Consider the following 18,030-nt stretch of genomic DNA (forward strand, 5'->3'; position numbering starts at 1 on the left):
ACCGGACAAGATTGAATTGCTGGCAATGGTCACAGAGCTGGCTTCTGAACCAGCCCTTGGAGACATGGGCTAAAATCATCAGCACCTGACAAAACCACAGACCAGTCTGTAAGATGAACCAAGATGCGCCAATGCAAGGTGCTAACCAGGTATGGTCTATGTTTTGTTCCATCAACAGTGAATAATGCCATCCACTGCAGGAGTTCCACAGTATTTATGTGTTCTCTGGCTTTCCATTCCCTAGTAATATAGCACTTTGTGTAAAATCAGAGACAGACAGCAGGGTCTGCTCTCCATGCAAACACAGCTCCTCCTTCAAGTGCTAAGGGCAGGAGAGGAAAAGATGCTCACCTTCACTGAGGTAATAACTTCTGCTGTGCTTTGACTTGCATAGTTGACTCTGCTCCCAGACAGAAGCATCTAGCTTGAATTAGTGATGATTTAAATCCAAGCCAAGGGACAAGCAGGATAAAGCTTGAAAGCTGTTGACTTTCAATCCTCTTACTACAGTTACTACCCATCAACTGCAAGTTCAGCTCTTCTAATGTAGTCACTCTGTAAGGTAGATTGTCACAGCCCAGTGCAGTTCCTGCTCTTTTGACAGGGCACTAACTTGAACTGAGTAGTGTAACGGAGGTAAGCATTGTGTTCTCTGCAAACGGCTTTTCTTTTACCCATCTGTCTCTTAGCTCCAGCTGCCTGCTCCCCTCCTTTGAGGCCTTGGACCTTGCCTTTTTGATCTGTAATCTCTGCTATGATGTTTAATGATATACTTACAATCAAAGCAACCAATCAAGCTAGCCAAAACAATTTCTTTAGTCTTTTCTATCTGTCTATGTATCTGGCATCTATTCTAATAAAGTCAAGTGTTTAGACTTCTGTATTTATCTCACACTTCTCTACTGCTGTGTTGACTGAATACATCCTTAAGTGGACAAATGACATTTAAAAGAAGAGACTTTGTTATGATTTTTGCCAAACCTCACAGACCTCCCCTTTTGTGTTAGGGAAGAGGAACAGACTGTGTAATGTATGTGGGTGTACTCTGAGCCGAGCATGCCAGAAGCCAAGGGCTTGCAGGATGTTTTCAGTCCTTCATGAGCCTCCCTGTTTATTTGCTTGTGAATAGCATGGAATATGAAACCATGGCTCTCCACTTTTGTGCAAAAGTTCAGACAGGTCAGCTACAGCTGTGTAAAAGATGTGGGTTTTTTCTTCAGCCACAGGACACCACAGCTCAGTGTAACTAATGCAACCTGCATAAGTCAAATACAACAAACACTTCAAGTGCGCAGCTCGCAATCACTAGAAATATCCCAGAAATCAAAAGTGCAAACCTGGTATAAACAAAAATCTGGCAGAGGGGAAATTACCTCCTTTTCAAAGACTGTTTTGACATCTGACAACGAACTATTCAGATCCTGAAAGGGAAACTCATTTCCATCCCAGTACTCTGTCCTCTTGAGAGCCTGGGATGGGGGGTTGGATGGGTTGAAAAAGGAAGAGACTGAAAAATGACACAAATAGGGGGAGTAACCTTCCAGGGATAATCAATGGTTTCATAATGAGCAACTGACTCTACTGAATATTGATTAGCTAGCACTGGCAAGGCTCAGCTCGGAGGAGGTCAGCACTCCTGCCAGCTGCCTTGTGTGAACACAAAGGAGGCCTCAGCAAAAGGCAAATTGTAAATGGCAGGTTTTATATGAGAGGCACCATTCAGGCCCTTGGTAGAGGAAAAAAACCCTAGAAGTATGGCCACAGCACTAGCAAGCACAAAGCATCAGCAGTCCTGCTAACTTTTGTTATTACACTGTGCTATGAAGCGCAATCCCAGGTTTGCCCCAATAAACTTGTTTTAAAGATTATCATTTGCAAATATGCAAGATACTAGGAGTTGCCACAGGTTCCTCTTCCCTAAAGATTTCGCAGACATGTGAAGTGTGGTGCTTTCACAGACATCTGCCCTCAGAAGCTTTGTCCAATGTTACACCTCACTACACGCAGTACGTTTCAAGGTGATACCATATGCTGATACCTAGGCCAGCTCTAAGCGTATGTCATGCACTTGCAGCACAGCTGTGTATTAGTACTCTATCCCTCTCACAGTACATTCTGTTCCTACTTTCCCATTCAATAAATATGATTTTAGGTTTTTAGTATACTTTTTTCTATAAATACTTAGAGATTACTTTTACAATTACAGCCATTCGTAGATACACACAGAACTTACACTGCTGCGGATATTAGGTATTAAAAGGTTATCCTACCTTTTTAGAAGCAGAGAGTCTTTTCTCATAGGCTTTCTGTGGAAGAGAAATTGTGACAGTCAGGGAAGAGAGATCTGGAAACTGTTCTTTTTTTAAAAAAAGAGAAAAGTTCCAGTTCCTGCCTGGTGTAACTCATCTGACTTCAGTGGGGCTGTCCCAGGGTAGATTTGTCCCTCTTTCTTTGCCAAAAAGAGAACAACAGGAGCCAGCCAAAGGCATCTGCTTTTGCATTTCCTCAGTGAATCTGTTCATTATACTCTCATGATAGAGAAGCTGTAAACAAAGGCACTTCATGATGTTGCATTGTGCTATCCATAATTACATTGTATATGCTTCATCAGTATACATGCTTCAGGGCACACTGCAAAAGCTTTTTATGTATTCAGGACTTTCTGAAAGGGTGGGTTAAATGAAGAGAGGGGAAAGCTAACAGTTAAAACAGAAAAGAAAAACCTAACAGTTACTTAGACAGGAGTTCTGCATAAGAGGGAGGAGAGGAGGCTTTATATACACACACTGCAGAAAAAAAAGACACTAGTAATACTCCAGCCTAGCAGTATCCCAGTTAGTTTGTATGCTTTAATACTTTGACTTACTCTCTCACTTTAAGATTACAAGCCCTCTAATACAGTAATCAGGTTTATCCAGTAGTCTCACATGAAAATCTCAGCCTGGATGGGGAGTCAGAAGATTTTTTGTAAAACAAAAAGTTCAGTTTGGAAGCGCTCTGAGGCTAACTTTATACAAATGGCCAAACTGTGCTGACTTCAGAGTGGTGTGTCAGGTGTAACTCCATTTATGCTTGGGAGCATTAGAAAATTCTAGTGTCAAATCATAAGTGAGTCCTAAATTCTTTAATGCTTAGCAGATTAGCTTAAAGTGATTGACAATATATGGTGCAAGTAATTTTGTCTCTGAGAAGCAATTCTGTTTATCTTGCAAGCATTTACTGCTCCCACTAACATAGTCTTGGATGTAATAAAGTCCAGCAGGAATATATAACACTTCTGCTGAGAGCTTTGCTTTCAGAGAACCAGAATCTGCCACCAGAAGATGTATGATTCACATTCTCTCTGGAAGTATTTGTGTTTTAAAAGAACTTGGGGGGCAAAAAAATCCTTAGATAACCAAAAGCCAGATGGGCAGGGGAAGCAGGCATTCGAGGGCTGGAAGCTTGAGACTGGTCTGGGAATAGAAGCACGGACAGAGGTAGCAAGCAAGGGTGAACAAGCAGAATGAGAAGTTTTAAAGCTGCTCTGTGCAGATGGTGGGCCTTCATCTTACAGGGGTTGGTGGAGAAACAAGAGTTTTGTGGCAAATTCTACCTTGTGTTACCTGTGTGCACATATAGCGTATTCTGCTGCAAAATCACAAACTTAGGTTTGGTTGGTTTTTAATAGAAGTAATTCTTTGGAAGGAAAAAGGGAGAATAGAATGTGACCTATATCAAAATATAGTGAAAATGTCACTCAATGATGTCAAATTGTTTTAAATGCTATATTTCATGGTGGACTATGGAACAAAAGTTTCAAAGTGCATATATCAAGGCAGCATTTGGGTAGTTTAACAGAAAACTGAAAGATTTCTAAACTGTGCAATCCCACTTTTTTAAAAAATTAACTCCATATCCCAAGTTTTTTCCTATTGTTGATGACTTCTCTGCTAGAGACCATAAAATGAAAGGCTCAGGCAGTTCTTTTCTGAACACTTGTTACATAAAGGTAAAAACTGTCAGTCTTGTGTTACTGCAAGAGTATTTACAGATGAGAAGTTACAGCTAAACAGTAGCTCCTTCTGCTAGAAAGGACTGGACGTAGATTTTGCCTTAATCACTGCTCAAGTGACAATGGACACAAGGTATTGAGGAGCAGCCAGTGATGACTATGTCAAAGTAACCTACCCATTTCTCACTAAAAAAACAGAGCCAAAAAGTCTGCCTCACCTGAGCCCCAGGGTTTAGCATCTTACAAAGCACATCCCAGTATCTCTTAACAGGAACTGGCTCTGAAGGAAGCGACTACATGGCAACCCTTTAAAACCCTGCCATAAGAGCTCTAGACCTACTTCTGATGTTATTATTTAAAAGGTGCTTGCATTTATTTCCCAGTCATCTTATTCATGAGTTTTCCTTTCACAGACAGGAAAGAAAGCCAGAAAAGGGCATGAACAGACATTACCATGTCAGAAAACTCCCAGCCAAGCATAATCGTTTCATGCAAATTCAGAAAGGCTGGAGACTTGCTCCGCTGAAGTTTCAAAGTTGTGCAATTCAGTGTAACAAAGAGGAAAGGATACTCAATGTAGTAAAATAATAATATACTACCACTTTGCAGCAAAATATAGTCAGTCCATAACAGCTTTTTTAAAGGCCCTCCCAGCATTTATAACAATAAATTATTATATCAATAATTATTAATAACATCTTACCTAGTTATTCAACTCCACAGATGTCAAAATCTTTAGCAAAGAAAGGACCATCCTTTGCTTATTTTGTGTTATCTAAGGCTTGACCCTGCAATCAGGGCAGGTGGTCATATTGTGACTACTGGCACAAAGAAATCCATACAGCTGCAGGAACCAACATTTGGCTTCTGCAAGAAATCTTCCCCACTCCTTGCACTACACAGAACAGAACTGAGAAACCTTTCAGACTTATGTGAAGGAATCTACTTCTACAGGTCAAAAGGTATTTAAGGGTTAATCTTTTAAAAATTCCTTTGGACTAATTAAACAAGAAGTAATGCTTAGGAAGAGTGCCAATGTGTACCCTTTGGAATTATTGCAGCTTTCTCCAGAGCCTTAGTGTAGCCCCAGAAGTGAGTTCTGAACAAAACTACCTGAGGAAAACTTCATGAGACCCACATGTTGCCTCATCAACTTTGAGGTTTAGATGTATGGATTTGTCTATAATGACCATCTGGCTGAACCAGAACCTAAGTAAGCCATCCATGACAAGTATACAATGCTCACCATTTCTGTCCACTACCAGGATGCCATGACTAGATGTACTCTGCAAGTGCTACATCAGTTAAAAGTACAGCAGGCTCCATTCACAGCACTTCAGGCAAAAGCTTCACGCTGGGCAAATCTAGGCCTGGGCCACAATGAAGGCTGAAATACAAAGTTGCATGCAGCCAAAGTGCTATGCTTCAGGTGGCTTGGGATCAAACCCATCCTGATTTACATCCAAACCATATACCATTTCAGGCTTGCCTGAAACTTCGCCAAACTGTTGCTGAAGGGTTCACAAACTTCAGTGAACTTGTCCTGAACTTTGCATTGGAAATGAAAAAGTAAAATAAAACTTTCAAGTTGAAGGTTCTGCCTTAAAACATTTTGCCCTTCTCCAATACTGCTGTCTTACAAAACAATAATCGGTCTTCTATTCTACACAGTGATCCCAATCCCCATTCCTCATACACACTTTCCCAGATTTCCTTTTCTATATATCTAAGGACATCTCCCACCTCATCAGCTTCACAGAAACTATGATCTTTAAGATGAGGAAGAAGATCCCCAGGTACAGAAACACTGTAGGTTATGCATTAATTCTTTCACTCACAAGAGTAAAATCCCTCCAGCCCAAAAAGCTTACCTTAAGTAATAATAACGCCACATTCTTAAAGATTTTTCAAGGCCAAATGAAAAGCTGCTTTATATTTTAAAGGCAAGTCATCGTCCTGACAGTGGAAGTAATTCCAGGTTTAAACTCACAGATTCCATAACGTGATTTATTAGTCTGCTATATACATAGCCCTTTGTTATTTACCATAAGTTATGGCAGCTTTGAATCTTTCCAACAGCAAGTGCCCCACTGCTTCTCAGGATGAGTGCACATTCTTGTCAGTGGGGTACTTCTCCTCAGTTTTAGCATTTATTTTTAACACACTCAAACCCTCCATCTTAAAACCAAAAACTTGCAGGCCTGGGGAGCTTTAAGGTAAACTGCAAAGCACTTTTGTAAAGATGACAAGAAGGGAGAGTGAACCATCTGTTACTATACATAATTTCTGAAGTTCTGTTTCAATAAATAGGGTTTAATTTAAAGCAAAATCAGTTTATCCTTGAACAATGACACTTCCTGAAACTTGTTCTAGAACATCCTTCAACACTATCCACTCTTCTCCATACTAATTTTTAACTTGTTCTAATTGGAAGCCTCTTTCTTTATGTAACTTCCCCTTTTTTTACATGGAATTACTATTTTTGTAGTGGCAGTATTAAGCCATTTCAAAATTTAGCTTACAAAAACCTCACTCTGATATTCTGAAAATAAAAACAAAATAAAAAACCACTACTAACTTCTTCTAAACAATTTCACATTATCAAGGATTGCATATTTGAAAACAAATGAAGTTATAAGACTCTAGAAAAACAGATTTTGGATTCTGCACACTTCTATGTCTATAAACCATTGCATATTCACTTTTTGAGTTTTGCACTTAACCTGAAGAACCAGCAAGGAAAAATAGTTCCTGTCTCTAACCTTTTCTTTTTCATCTGATGATAACCCGCTCCATCTGTTTCTCAAGGAATAGCAAAGTGATAAATGGAACATAACATGTAAATAACCATGAGTCACTGAGGCTTCTCCTCTGACCTACTGAAACAATGATTTCTTCCTGATAATTTAAGTCTTCCCTGAATCTTTCCATGTTTGGTATATATATTACAACACAGGTCCTGACCTCACCTAGGTAGGTTTGGTTTCCTCAGGAAGACTTTGACAGCTAATGAGAATGTGGTACAGTCCCATGCTCTTGTGGCAATAACAGTTTAAGGAAATTCCAGCTGACCAACATTCATGCCTGTTTCTGTGCAAGCATGTGACTGTACTCTGAAATATGGCACTTCCATGGAAGTGAAAATTAACTGGGGCAAGTGGAAGAGATTAGGTTTTCAGACATGTCCACTCCTTGACTTGTTTCATTGTGCTTCCCACTAAAAGTTGTGTTGCTAGAAGTACGTGCTTGGGGGGAAGAAATGGATTAATAAACAAGCAGTTAGGGGTTGGAACTACTCAAAGCATGAGTACCACCAAAAAAACCCCACACTTAAAAGCCAAAAACAGTTGCAAAAGCTTCTCCACAACGTCCTACCATTTTTTTTTATCACACATCTCTAAAATCAATCTGAAAACTCAAATGTTTCTTTCATTTTAGATGCTTTTAACTTACAAATTGCAGATGTCACATTTCAGTTCTTTCCTGCTAACAAGCAGGCCTTCTCCTTTTGTACGTATTTGTCTGTAATGTAGTGATAGCTACAGGTCACTTCCCAAATTGGAGACTTGCTATACGAGGCACATAGGCTCATTCTTCCAAATATCTGTGTACTTCCTGGTGGAAATAAGCAAGTATTCCCACAAGATGAAGAACTGATGCAGAGATGAGGCAGTTTATCCAAGGCCATATTGGGAGGTTCAAGCAGAAACAGGAGTGAACACAGATATTCAGTGTCTTCACACAGGGTTGCACACATTTCTCAGTCTGGAAAGGATGAGATCTACTATGTTAGAAGCGTGAAGCTGGTTTAGCAGACACAGTAAGATAGTGTTGTTGGGACATACATTGACCCACAGCACAGATTTCTGGAAGTCAGGGTTTGTACAAACATTGTTTCCAGCCAGGCTGTTGTTCCCCTGGGGATCCCTGTTATTGGCCCCCAACACAAAACCCCATCACTCTTGCACAGGTTTTCTGAACAAAAGACAGTGAAGTCAGAGGTGTCATTCTCTTAGGGCTAACAGATATTTGGAAGTAAACAGGATGAAAAAGAGCACATGTCCATGAAAACAAAGATGTATGCAGAGTCTTAGTTTCAGTAAGACTGGAAATACCATGAGATCACACAGATCACTTTTTTTTAATTATTGCTACCACGTGTTGCCATCCTCACCGCTCTAACAAAAAGCTACTCAAGCTCTTAGCTTTCTAAATTGCAATGATATGCTGCAAGAAACAGTGGCAATTCAACAGGCAGCTGTCCTCTCCACAGCAGAGCAGCAAACCTAGGTTTTCTCAACAATGTGAAACATTCCACCATTTATGACCATTGAAGTTCCCAGGATGTCTTGTGTGCAGATTTGTTCTGGGAGTCTTTGCTTGCCTCCACCAGCATAAATGCAATATTATTTTTTTTTTTTTTTTGGGGGGGGGGGCGGGGGGGGAGGCTTTCGTCTGCTTCCAATGCATTTTGCTGATGCCTGTCCCCCCACACTCTCTTTGCTGGGCATCCTGGCTAGTTATTTATATGGGATGTGAAATAAAAGCCTGCACTTCCCAGATGAGCACTGCTATACTCATGCTGTTTAGAATTTTTATTTGGCATAAGCAAAGAACAAAGTCAGTCCCACAGCCATTATAATCAGCATCTTTAACAAGTTGATCCAAGCTCTAAAACACTTGCAAGATGATGGACAATTCCAAAGATGAAAGATTTATTGTTTGAGAACTTTCCATTGCAAACTGATATTTCGGTTTTCCTGTGCAGTTATAGCATCTGAAAAGCTTTTTTAAATCAGACATTTATACAGTCACTTGCCTCCAGGAGCTGGGACTTTAAGGGAAAAAATTCCAATTTGAGAACTTTAATTGCCAACACTGTAAAAGCTATTTTCTCTTGAGCACTGACAATATTATTTCTTCCACATTCTAGTTTACCACCCACGTGCTTCTCACCACACCTTAAGGGCCTGGTCTTTTTTTCAACAGGGAGAGACTGGCTACCAAACTGTACTAGGGTTGTCCATTTTGCCAATAGGATTATAGCAAATATCATCAAAAAACCCCACTTATTCATTTGGAGACAGCATTAATCCCTTCTGCTTGCCCCACCCCGTAACTTTCTGTCTAAGCACAAAAGCTATCTGTCTGTTTTGGCAGCAGAGAAATATTTTAAAAATGTTTCCAAATACTAGGAGGTTTTTCCCCCCTTTCTTTTCAGTTTAGTTCTGCAGGAACACAGAGACAAAAAGCGTAACAAAGACTATTACATTCAGTCTCATTTAATTAATATAGGGCATTTATATTGCTTTCTGGGGTATAACATCAAATATAATTATCAGCAAATGGTGAAAATAAAGAAGGAGCTATAAATAAAGCTGTACCATTTATGCTGTTAGTTTTGTGCATCATACAGTGTCACCATAGTGCATCACTAATCATTATGTAAGATTTTAGTAACTAACATTGCAACACAATTTACTAGCCCAGTTTTCCAGATGATGTCCAAGGGATAGATTAATATCACCTGTACAATGTAAGTGGATGCAATGCTGACCTCTGACTTAGTGGGTCTCACATATTAACAGAGAGTCAACTGGAATGGCTGAAGACAACAGCAATGCAGACTTCAGTTTACATTAACACATCTGGACATTAAGAACAACGTTCAGGGTGGCAGATTCACATCCTGCTGTGCTGCCCCTGCAGCATAAGCAGTATCTGCTGGCAGAGTGTGGATAGGAAAATTTGGAGAGGTAAACATGGACAGACATTTCTTGAAAATCTGCCTGTGAACTTGTGTCTGTGCTCAGTGCTTGCATCTGAACTATGGTAAATAATTCTGCCTTGATTCCTTTATTACCTGGAAGTTCTCTAAACCCCAACACTACAGTCTCATCTATTGCATAAGGACACAAAAGGTGAGCTACCAAGGTTTATCCTACCATTTTCTTTTGCTAGAATCAAAATGACAGTCCACTTATAATGACCCTAATCAAAATTAGGCTATTTTCTCTAATCTACAGATTAATCCACTTATGACATCCAAAAGCAAAGCTGAGAGTTAAAGAACAAAACCGGCTTTTGACTAAGGAAAAAATGCAATATATACGTTAAAACTCAATGTAAAGTGATAGCTTGCTTTTTTTTAATTATTCATATTATTCTACATATTTTTTTACAGGAATTGGGGCAGTATAATTGAAGGTTGATAGCCCTACAAAGAATGGCTTTTTCACACCAAGACACACTCTTCCTCAGTGCAAATGCAAGCTTCCAAATAAGTTAGTCAAGTGTGTGGAAAAAATGCATTTGTTGATATTTGGAAGGTCAAATTTTGTTTCACTTCTTGTTCCTGAATGGCAGAGTGATCTACCTAACTTTTAAAATTGCCCTGCCCAAGCATTTTTGTGGTTATTTAGATATTTAGATATTGTGCTATCTGGCAGCATCTTATTCAAGGCTTACTTTAATGATGCAGCTGTAACACCACAAATTCCTCAATACTTGCCAATTTTCATCCAGTTTTGTAAATAATCACACTTGGAGTGCCATACTCGAAGCATCAGGTGAGAGATTTTGTTTCTGTCCAGCACCAACTCTGCTTTTCCTCCATCAGAAAACACCAGGACAAAAAATACAGCACCTTCTTAGATGTCTATAATAATAAGAAACTTTCTAGGAAAAGCATCAAGTATTCCAGCATGCCCAAGAAGTAGTAATTTATTCTCAGTCATCTATTTACAGGTTCTTAATCCACCCCATATACTCTACTAGTCATGCAGGATTTCAGTCAATTTTTTTTAACCTAATCGTAAAGTCACAATTTAGCAAGGAAGTTCTGCCCTGATTCATGAGCTCCAGTGGTGCTGAACTCTGCAGGCTCATTGCAAGAACTGCCCTCAAATTAACAACATAAAGAATACATCTTTGATTGATGGTGTTTTCTGGGAACTTTGATAGCTGAGAAAGACAGTTTCACAGAAAAGTAGCTACTGAATACAAACATATGTTCTCCCACACAAAAGAAGGTGTGGTAATTTTAAGAGAATGAGGTTGTAAAAAAAAGGGATGTGCCTGGCTTTTCCAGCAATCATTCCCCATGTTTCAGAACTGTTCTGTACATCAGTCTTTCACAGCCTGCACTCTCTGAACACACTGGTTGTAGCTCAGAGCTAGATCCAGGAGATGGCTTGATAAATACCAAAGATACTAGGAAAATTTCAATTCTTGGCCTTTTGGAGTGGGGAAAGGCAGAAGCCTAACTCCCTGGCACAGGCCAAATGATTTACACTGCCCATAAAGAACTGCATCTCTGCCCAGAATGCGAAACCAATCTGAACCAAGCTTACTGTCAGGTTTGATACATTCCAGTTTTCCCCTCCACTCTTTTCTATTTCCATTGCTCTGTCTCTCTACAACACTTGGGCCTGCCCAGCACTGTAAGTACTACTCCAGTATAAAACAGGTTGCTTTAATATTTCTGGCCCAAATAAATCCAGAAAAATTAGGCATAAATTAAAGGAAAACTGATTCAGAAATATTTTCCCTGAACAAAATAAGCCCTATATAACAGCTTATGACGTTTTAGAAATTAACAGTGTACCTAATCAGATTGTTCAGCCTAGCAACTTCACTCAAAAAAAAAAATATTGACCATTTTGACCAAATAAGTGAATGGAGATTGAGATCTGGCTGACACATCTGAGACAGCTTAAAAAGTCAGTGTTCCAAGGGGAGGGGGGAGGGAATGTTTACGGCTTCCTGAAAAACATGCCTCTTTAGTTGTCTCAAGTTGCACTTCTTGAAAAATCTTGGCTTTTACTCTGAGGACAGTAAGCTTCAGTGGAGTTCCATTAACAGCCAAACAAACAACACTTTATTGAGAAAACATGTATTTCTGCAAGCAGCTGAACCAACGTAGTCCTGTTTCCTACAGATACGCAGTTCTCCAATGTGGGAAGGGAAACATTTTACACTGTTTCTGATGTTTAATAAGGGATAAATATATGCAGGAGTCTTTCCTCAGGAGGGGTATTAGCCAAGTCTCCGTTTCCACTCCCTGCCTACCTACTTCTGTCTCCCTGATGTGAACTCTGTAATGTCTACCTCACTCAAATTTTGCTGAGATTGGCTGGAATGTTCAGAAGTTATTAGGGAGGAGTTATAGACACAGCAAGATCATATAAGCATATCAAATAACTAAAAAAAATATCTTTCCATTTCCAACAAATACTTATGTTAAGGTAGCTGGAAAATAACTGAAAGGAGCCAGCCAGTTCCCATTGCAGTATTTTCTTTTTTTGCTCCAACTGCCACCTACCAAGACAGGACAGGGGGGATGGTCCACTGGTTAAGCCCCTGTCTCACACTCTGTATCTCAAGGTTCAGCTCCCTCCTCTGCCAAAATCTTTCTATGACCATAGTGTTATGTTGGGAGCAAACTAAAAAAGGAGATAGGAACCTCAAATTATTTTTTTCAGACCCAACTTTCTGGTGCTTCAAACTTCTGATAGTTAAGTATTCTCAGTAGAATACACGGAGAGTGTTAAAAACACAGTAACAGCACACTTGGCAGGCAACAATTGTATCTAACCACTATAAAATTGTGATGACAAGATGTATCTGAAACCCCTTTCTCCCTTCACCAGACAGTTTCTTGGGGTTGTCATTTGGAATCCAAAAGAGATATTCTTCTCCTGAACAAGTCACTTACATCTTAGATCTTCCAACCTGTTGTCTGTAGATCCCAGGAATGAGAAATAAAGATGTGGAATACATAAGTGACATCTCCAAAAGGCACCACACTTTCAATGAAGATCTTTTTGAAAACATCAGATAAGAAAAGGCTAAAAATGGCCTCTCTGCACCCTTTTTTCCCTCAAATGGATGGCAAAAGAAGGCAGGCAGTACCTCTACACTTCCTTGTGATCACAGACTAATGCCTAGAAAATTCATTCACAGTACAGAACCAGGCTCCTCTTTCCCCTTGAAAGGGATTCATCCCATACTGTTCAGACTGCCCTTACACTGCCACATACATAAAGATAATCTAGCCCCACAATATTTATATTCAGAAGTAAATATAAAGAGATTTTTTTAAAAATGCAACAAATTTTTTATCCCCTTTACAGGCAATAAGCTGAGCCAAGGACAGTAAGATTATCAATACAGAGTAATAAATCAATTGCATAGCTGAGAATTAAGCTCCTATGCCCTAAACCATAGGATAGTGATTTAAATACTTTCATCTTTCATTTGGGATCCATTGGGGTAGGTTTATGTAGCATGTACAAGTTTGTCGTGTTCAAGTCATAACACAGCAACAGCAGAAGCTCCATAGAACCCAGTACTCAAAAAGTATGCACGCAGACAAGAAATTAGGTAACAGATCCACCTCACCGTTATTTTGCCTTATGTATGGATTTAGATTGTTAAAAGAATACCAGGTGAGCTGACAGAAAACACTTAAAGTATAGTGTGTAACAGGGAAATCACATGCATTAACCAACTGTTCTTGATAGTCAGAGGTACTGGGTATTACTGAAGTATTGTAAATTATTGAAAGAGAGGATCAATTCAATTAAACTTATGTGAAATCTGAATTAAAGCCTGCTTTTATTTTGAGGGGGGTCTTTTTGTTGCCTGTTCTCTTTCTCACAAGTTTAATGTATTAATTATCGTCTTATTTGAAAAGTTAGTGTGACATCAGTATGGAACTTGATGGCCATCTCCCTCTGTGGGTACCTTTTGTTTCAAGGTGTTTCAGAACTCTGTTTTAACTTTTACTTAAGCTAGAAAGGAATCAGCTTATTTAAATCATTCTTACACATTAAAAAGGGATCGCCCATAGGAGACTGCACTAATTTAACCTTTTGTTTCTAAAACTTTTCTAAAGTTTATAAAGCTGTTCGCTTCTTTGTGAGCAAATATCTTTGGACATGACACAGGTAAGCAGCCATGAACTGAAAAATGAAGAGATTATTTACGATGGGAAGAACTAACACAAGCAGAATGAGGAAAGACTGTGTTTAGCAAGTGAGAAATCAGACACCAATCTGTGTGTGCTCTCATGCAGTTTGATATGAAGCTCAGTTACAAAATAATTGACGTCCACTTGTGTGCAATAGTAACACACATTAGAATGTCAGGGAAGCACTGCTCAAGTCTGAGATCTGGCAGGATACCTACCCTTATAAGATTTAGAAAACAACCTTACAGATCCAAGGGGCTTCATTATGAGTAAGGGCTACTGGGTGCCAAACATGTTAGCCCAAGAGAAACTCACCATTTCAGAAGACAACTAACTTCAATAATATACGGATAATATATATTATATAATAGAAAAGCTCCATCTACAGACAAGCTGTTTAGCCAAAGCTTCTTGCTTCTGTGCAAAGATGCATTAACTTGTTCACAGGCATCTATAAATGAGTGCCCAACCACCCCTTCCTTGCAACTGTCTGATGTTCAATGGGACTTGAAAAGCAGAACTGGCTGAAAGGATAGCTTCTATGGCATGTGGCACTTTTAGAAAAATTCAGTCTTTTGTCTCATCCCCACAAGTTGTGGTGACCCCTAAAATCTAAAGCCTACCTTGGGGACACATCAGCGAGGTTTCCCAGATGGTAGTCCACAGAAGACCAGTAGGCTACACAGCTCTCTCCACGCCACCTACTTACATAACTATTTCCCCTTTCAGGGTAGGGCTGGTAAGGAGTTATAGGGAGCCCCAGATATTTTCCAAGTCATAAGCACCTGAAGAACTATCTGTAGCCAAGAGCTGGAATAATTTTGATGTAAAGGAGGTGTACATTGGCTGTTACAAAGGGTACCTCTGTACCACAGCAGCACCATTTCAATGCTGCTGGCCTCCCCTCCCACTAGGCCAGACTTGCTAGGTTCTGCCAAGCTGCAGAACCTAAGAAAAAGCAACACTGTGCTGCTTTTGTTCTTGTGAGGGGGAAGGAGAAAAAAAAATAGCACTTTTTGAATGGATTAGGTCTTGGAAGAGACTTAAGTCATGGAAGAGTGTCAGGAAATAAGAAAAGGGGGGCTCAAATCTGAACAGTCTTTAAGAAAGCTCAGCAAGAAAGAAGCATTAATAAATTAGAGGTTTAGTTATCCTCTCAGCTTAGCTAGGGCATTGTAAGGTTCTCAGAAAGCTTTCTGAAGAAATTTGTGATATTAACAGAAACTGAATTACCTCTCTTCACTCTACTTTCATATAGTATGAATTGTTCCTTCCCAGCTCAAAGGACTTATATGCACTGTGCAAACGTAATGCTATATGCAAGCAGATGCAATCAGACAGAAGCACCTCTCCTAGCATATGTATTGTAATAACTCTTCCTGCCATTTAAGGAATAATATCCACACAGAAATGGGGCAACCCTAGCATACTCCAGACATAAGCACCTAAACAAAGTATTCAATGATACTGTGCAATTCACAGATTAGTCCACATGGAGCCCACAGAAGTATGGGCTTACTTGGAGAAGGAGCCAAGTGGGCATTAGGTCTCCTCTGTTACATATGTTGCGCTGAAGTTCCTGCATACCTGCCTGGTAGGGACATTTCATGTTTTTCTTTGCATCAAGCCATAGCTTCTTTGTAAGAGTCCAACACCAAAGATTTTGTTTGCTCCTTGTCAGGTTTAAAAACAACCATTTATGGTAAGGCGCACACAAGACCATTGTGTGCATGCCACTCAATGTTTCCTGCACACATCATGATTAATGCACAAAAATTCTATGCATTAGTAGTGAGTCCAAGGTATTGAAGCTGCTGCACACACCCAGACCAACTACTACCAAAGCAGTAGCTCTGGATCATTCTGTAACACAAGTATGGCTCTTAAAACGTACAGCTTCAACGGCTGCAAAGAGGTCAAACCACAATAAAACCAACTGAACCGATTAGGAACCAGACAAGGTGAAACCTTTCCCACCCTGGATCAGCACTCTGCAAAACCAGCAGGAAGTGTGTTGCCCCAGCACTCTGCCTCACATGATGGCTCTGACACCTGCCCTAAGGTTATTTACTTCCCCCATGTAGCTGTATGGATTTCTACCCCTTTCAGTCAACCTCACAAAAGATCCCTGCAGCAAGTAAGCAGAAAAATTACAGGGAAAAGTAATATGAAAGAAAGTGTCTGTGTCTGCCCCCTAACGCAAGGAATCAGCAGCACCTGATAAACTCTACTTCCACAAAACCAAAGGCACTATAAATATGGAATATATATGGAAACAAAGCAATCCAGCAATCTAACAGATGAAATTGTTGGTACTGATCAGTTTACATTTTTATGTTACAGTTTTGCATAGCTATGCTAGCAAAAAAACTATGTAGGTGCTGCCACAAAACGGCCACACATGTAGAGGTACCTGTAGGAGAGGGCTTGTTGCTGCTGAGACACCACCTGGCCCAACACCGGTGGTCTCCACTCCTTCACCATCATGTATTTCCTATCTGTCTTAAACTTCAGAAGTAGAAACAGCCAGAAAACGTTGCTTTGACGTTTTTTTTTTTATCTATCTGGTGATCTGCCCATCAACTAAATGCCTACGAGTGTAAAGCTTGAATGCAGTAATACAAAGGAAGACATATTACACATTCTACATTTACTAATATAGCATTGTTATCGTAAAAACACCAGTCTTATAAGCTCAGATGTCTCAGTGTTCTCGGCTCAAATCAAAAACCTTAAACCTATCACTTCTGTAGGACTGAATGTTTCCTTGCTTGGATCTGAATATTAAAGCAGCTTTCTGCAAGGTGAAATGGAATAAACTACATATAGCATTTATACATGGTCCAAAGCCTTGTTTCTTCCCTATCCAGTAACACATCAAGTAAAAATATTTTAATTAGGTGTGCCCAGATCACATTTAAAGTAGGTCCCACCACAGGCTAAAACTGATTCCCCATTATATTTGGCAAAAATGTTCCCAATTCCTTACTTTTATAATGTGCATGTTTTCAGGACTAAAATACATTCTGTTGCTTATCCAACACACAAGATGAATGTAAACCAATGAAAAGCAGTACAATAAATTTCACCTAGAAATTAACCTAAAATAATTTCAAATCCCATGCCACTATGTAAACAGTATATAGAAATAAACTGTTTGGCAATTATTAGTGCATTGCTTTGTAAAGTACTGAATTAGCAGCCTCTACAAGTTGGATCACCTGTTTCTGAGTACAGTGTCAATATTTATAACGCTCCCTCTAGTAATAAACCATGAAGGTAATTAATTGTATATATTAATGAATTATCAAATGCTTCAGCAAAGACTTTAATCAATTTGCCTTTTAAGCACATAAGTTAAATAAAAATCTCACATATTTGTACTAAAATTTCTTACCTTGCAGAGTTTCAGCAACAGCCAGTATGTCAGGTATGCTGTCAGAGTGAATTTTGCTTTCATATGTCTTTCAGACAAAGAAGTAAGGTACATTTGTGCCAAATCCGGCTGTTCATGGACCACACTACTGCCAGCATTATTAATATCATCTTCCCCACCCTCTTGTCTTCCTTTTTCCTCTTCTGCTGATGCACCCAAACATCTATTGAACTCCATTTTGAAAACTTACACCCTCACCCCCCCTGCTTCTCCACAAAACCCTAATCTTTCCAGAGACAACTCAGGAAAGTTTTTATTTCGTATCAGTAATGCTATTCCCCAGTCCTCCAGAAGTATGCGGCCCTGTCTTTAAGCCAACCCAAAATATTAAAACTATGGTAGAACAAACTTTCTTTAAACTGCATTGGCTCTTTGCCTTTCTCTTATTGAGTGACCTCTTGCAAATGTGTGTACAGCTACAAGATAAATATAGCACCAGCTAGCCTTGTCATACAGCACAAGAATACTCCTGCCGTTGCCAAGAGAGAAGAGAAAGATTCCATTTACTTAAAGAGCAACTCTTCAGCATCAGTACTCCCTTGTTCATTCCGAGGGTGAAAAAAAGATGAAAAATCTGTTATCTTTGAATTTTTTTTTTTTTTTTGCCAACTGTGCTTCCTCAGAACA

The 18,030-nt window shown here is 39.5% G+C and overlaps 1 protein-coding gene across 2 annotated transcripts in view; it reads right to left on the reverse strand.

Annotated features, from left to right (window-relative positions):
- ARHGEF4 (Rho guanine nucleotide exchange factor 4) overlaps window positions 1-17,771 on the reverse strand; it is a 228,225-nt gene extending 210,454 nt beyond the window's left edge. Inside the window, exons 1-2 of one of the 2 annotated variants that reach the window (XM_040613912.1) lie at window positions 17,365-17,771; window positions 2,271-2,306 (exon numbers count right to left, since the gene is read on the reverse strand). In XM_040613912.1, the coding sequence (XP_040469846.1) occupies window positions 2,271-2,306; window positions 17,365-17,580 (252 nt within the window). In that variant the 5' untranslated portion in view covers window positions 17,581-17,771. The remainder of the gene's footprint in view (window positions 1-2,270; window positions 2,307-17,364) is intronic. The other variant, XM_040613914.1, reaches the window with a different exon arrangement.
- Window positions 17,772-18,030: the final 259 nt, after the last annotated feature.

Source organism: Falco naumanni, chromosome 13 (assembly GCF_017639655.2).
Source record: "Falco naumanni isolate bFalNau1 chromosome 13, bFalNau1.pat, whole genome shotgun sequence".
Classification (NCBI taxonomy): Eukaryota; Metazoa; Chordata; class Aves; order Falconiformes; family Falconidae; genus Falco; species Falco naumanni.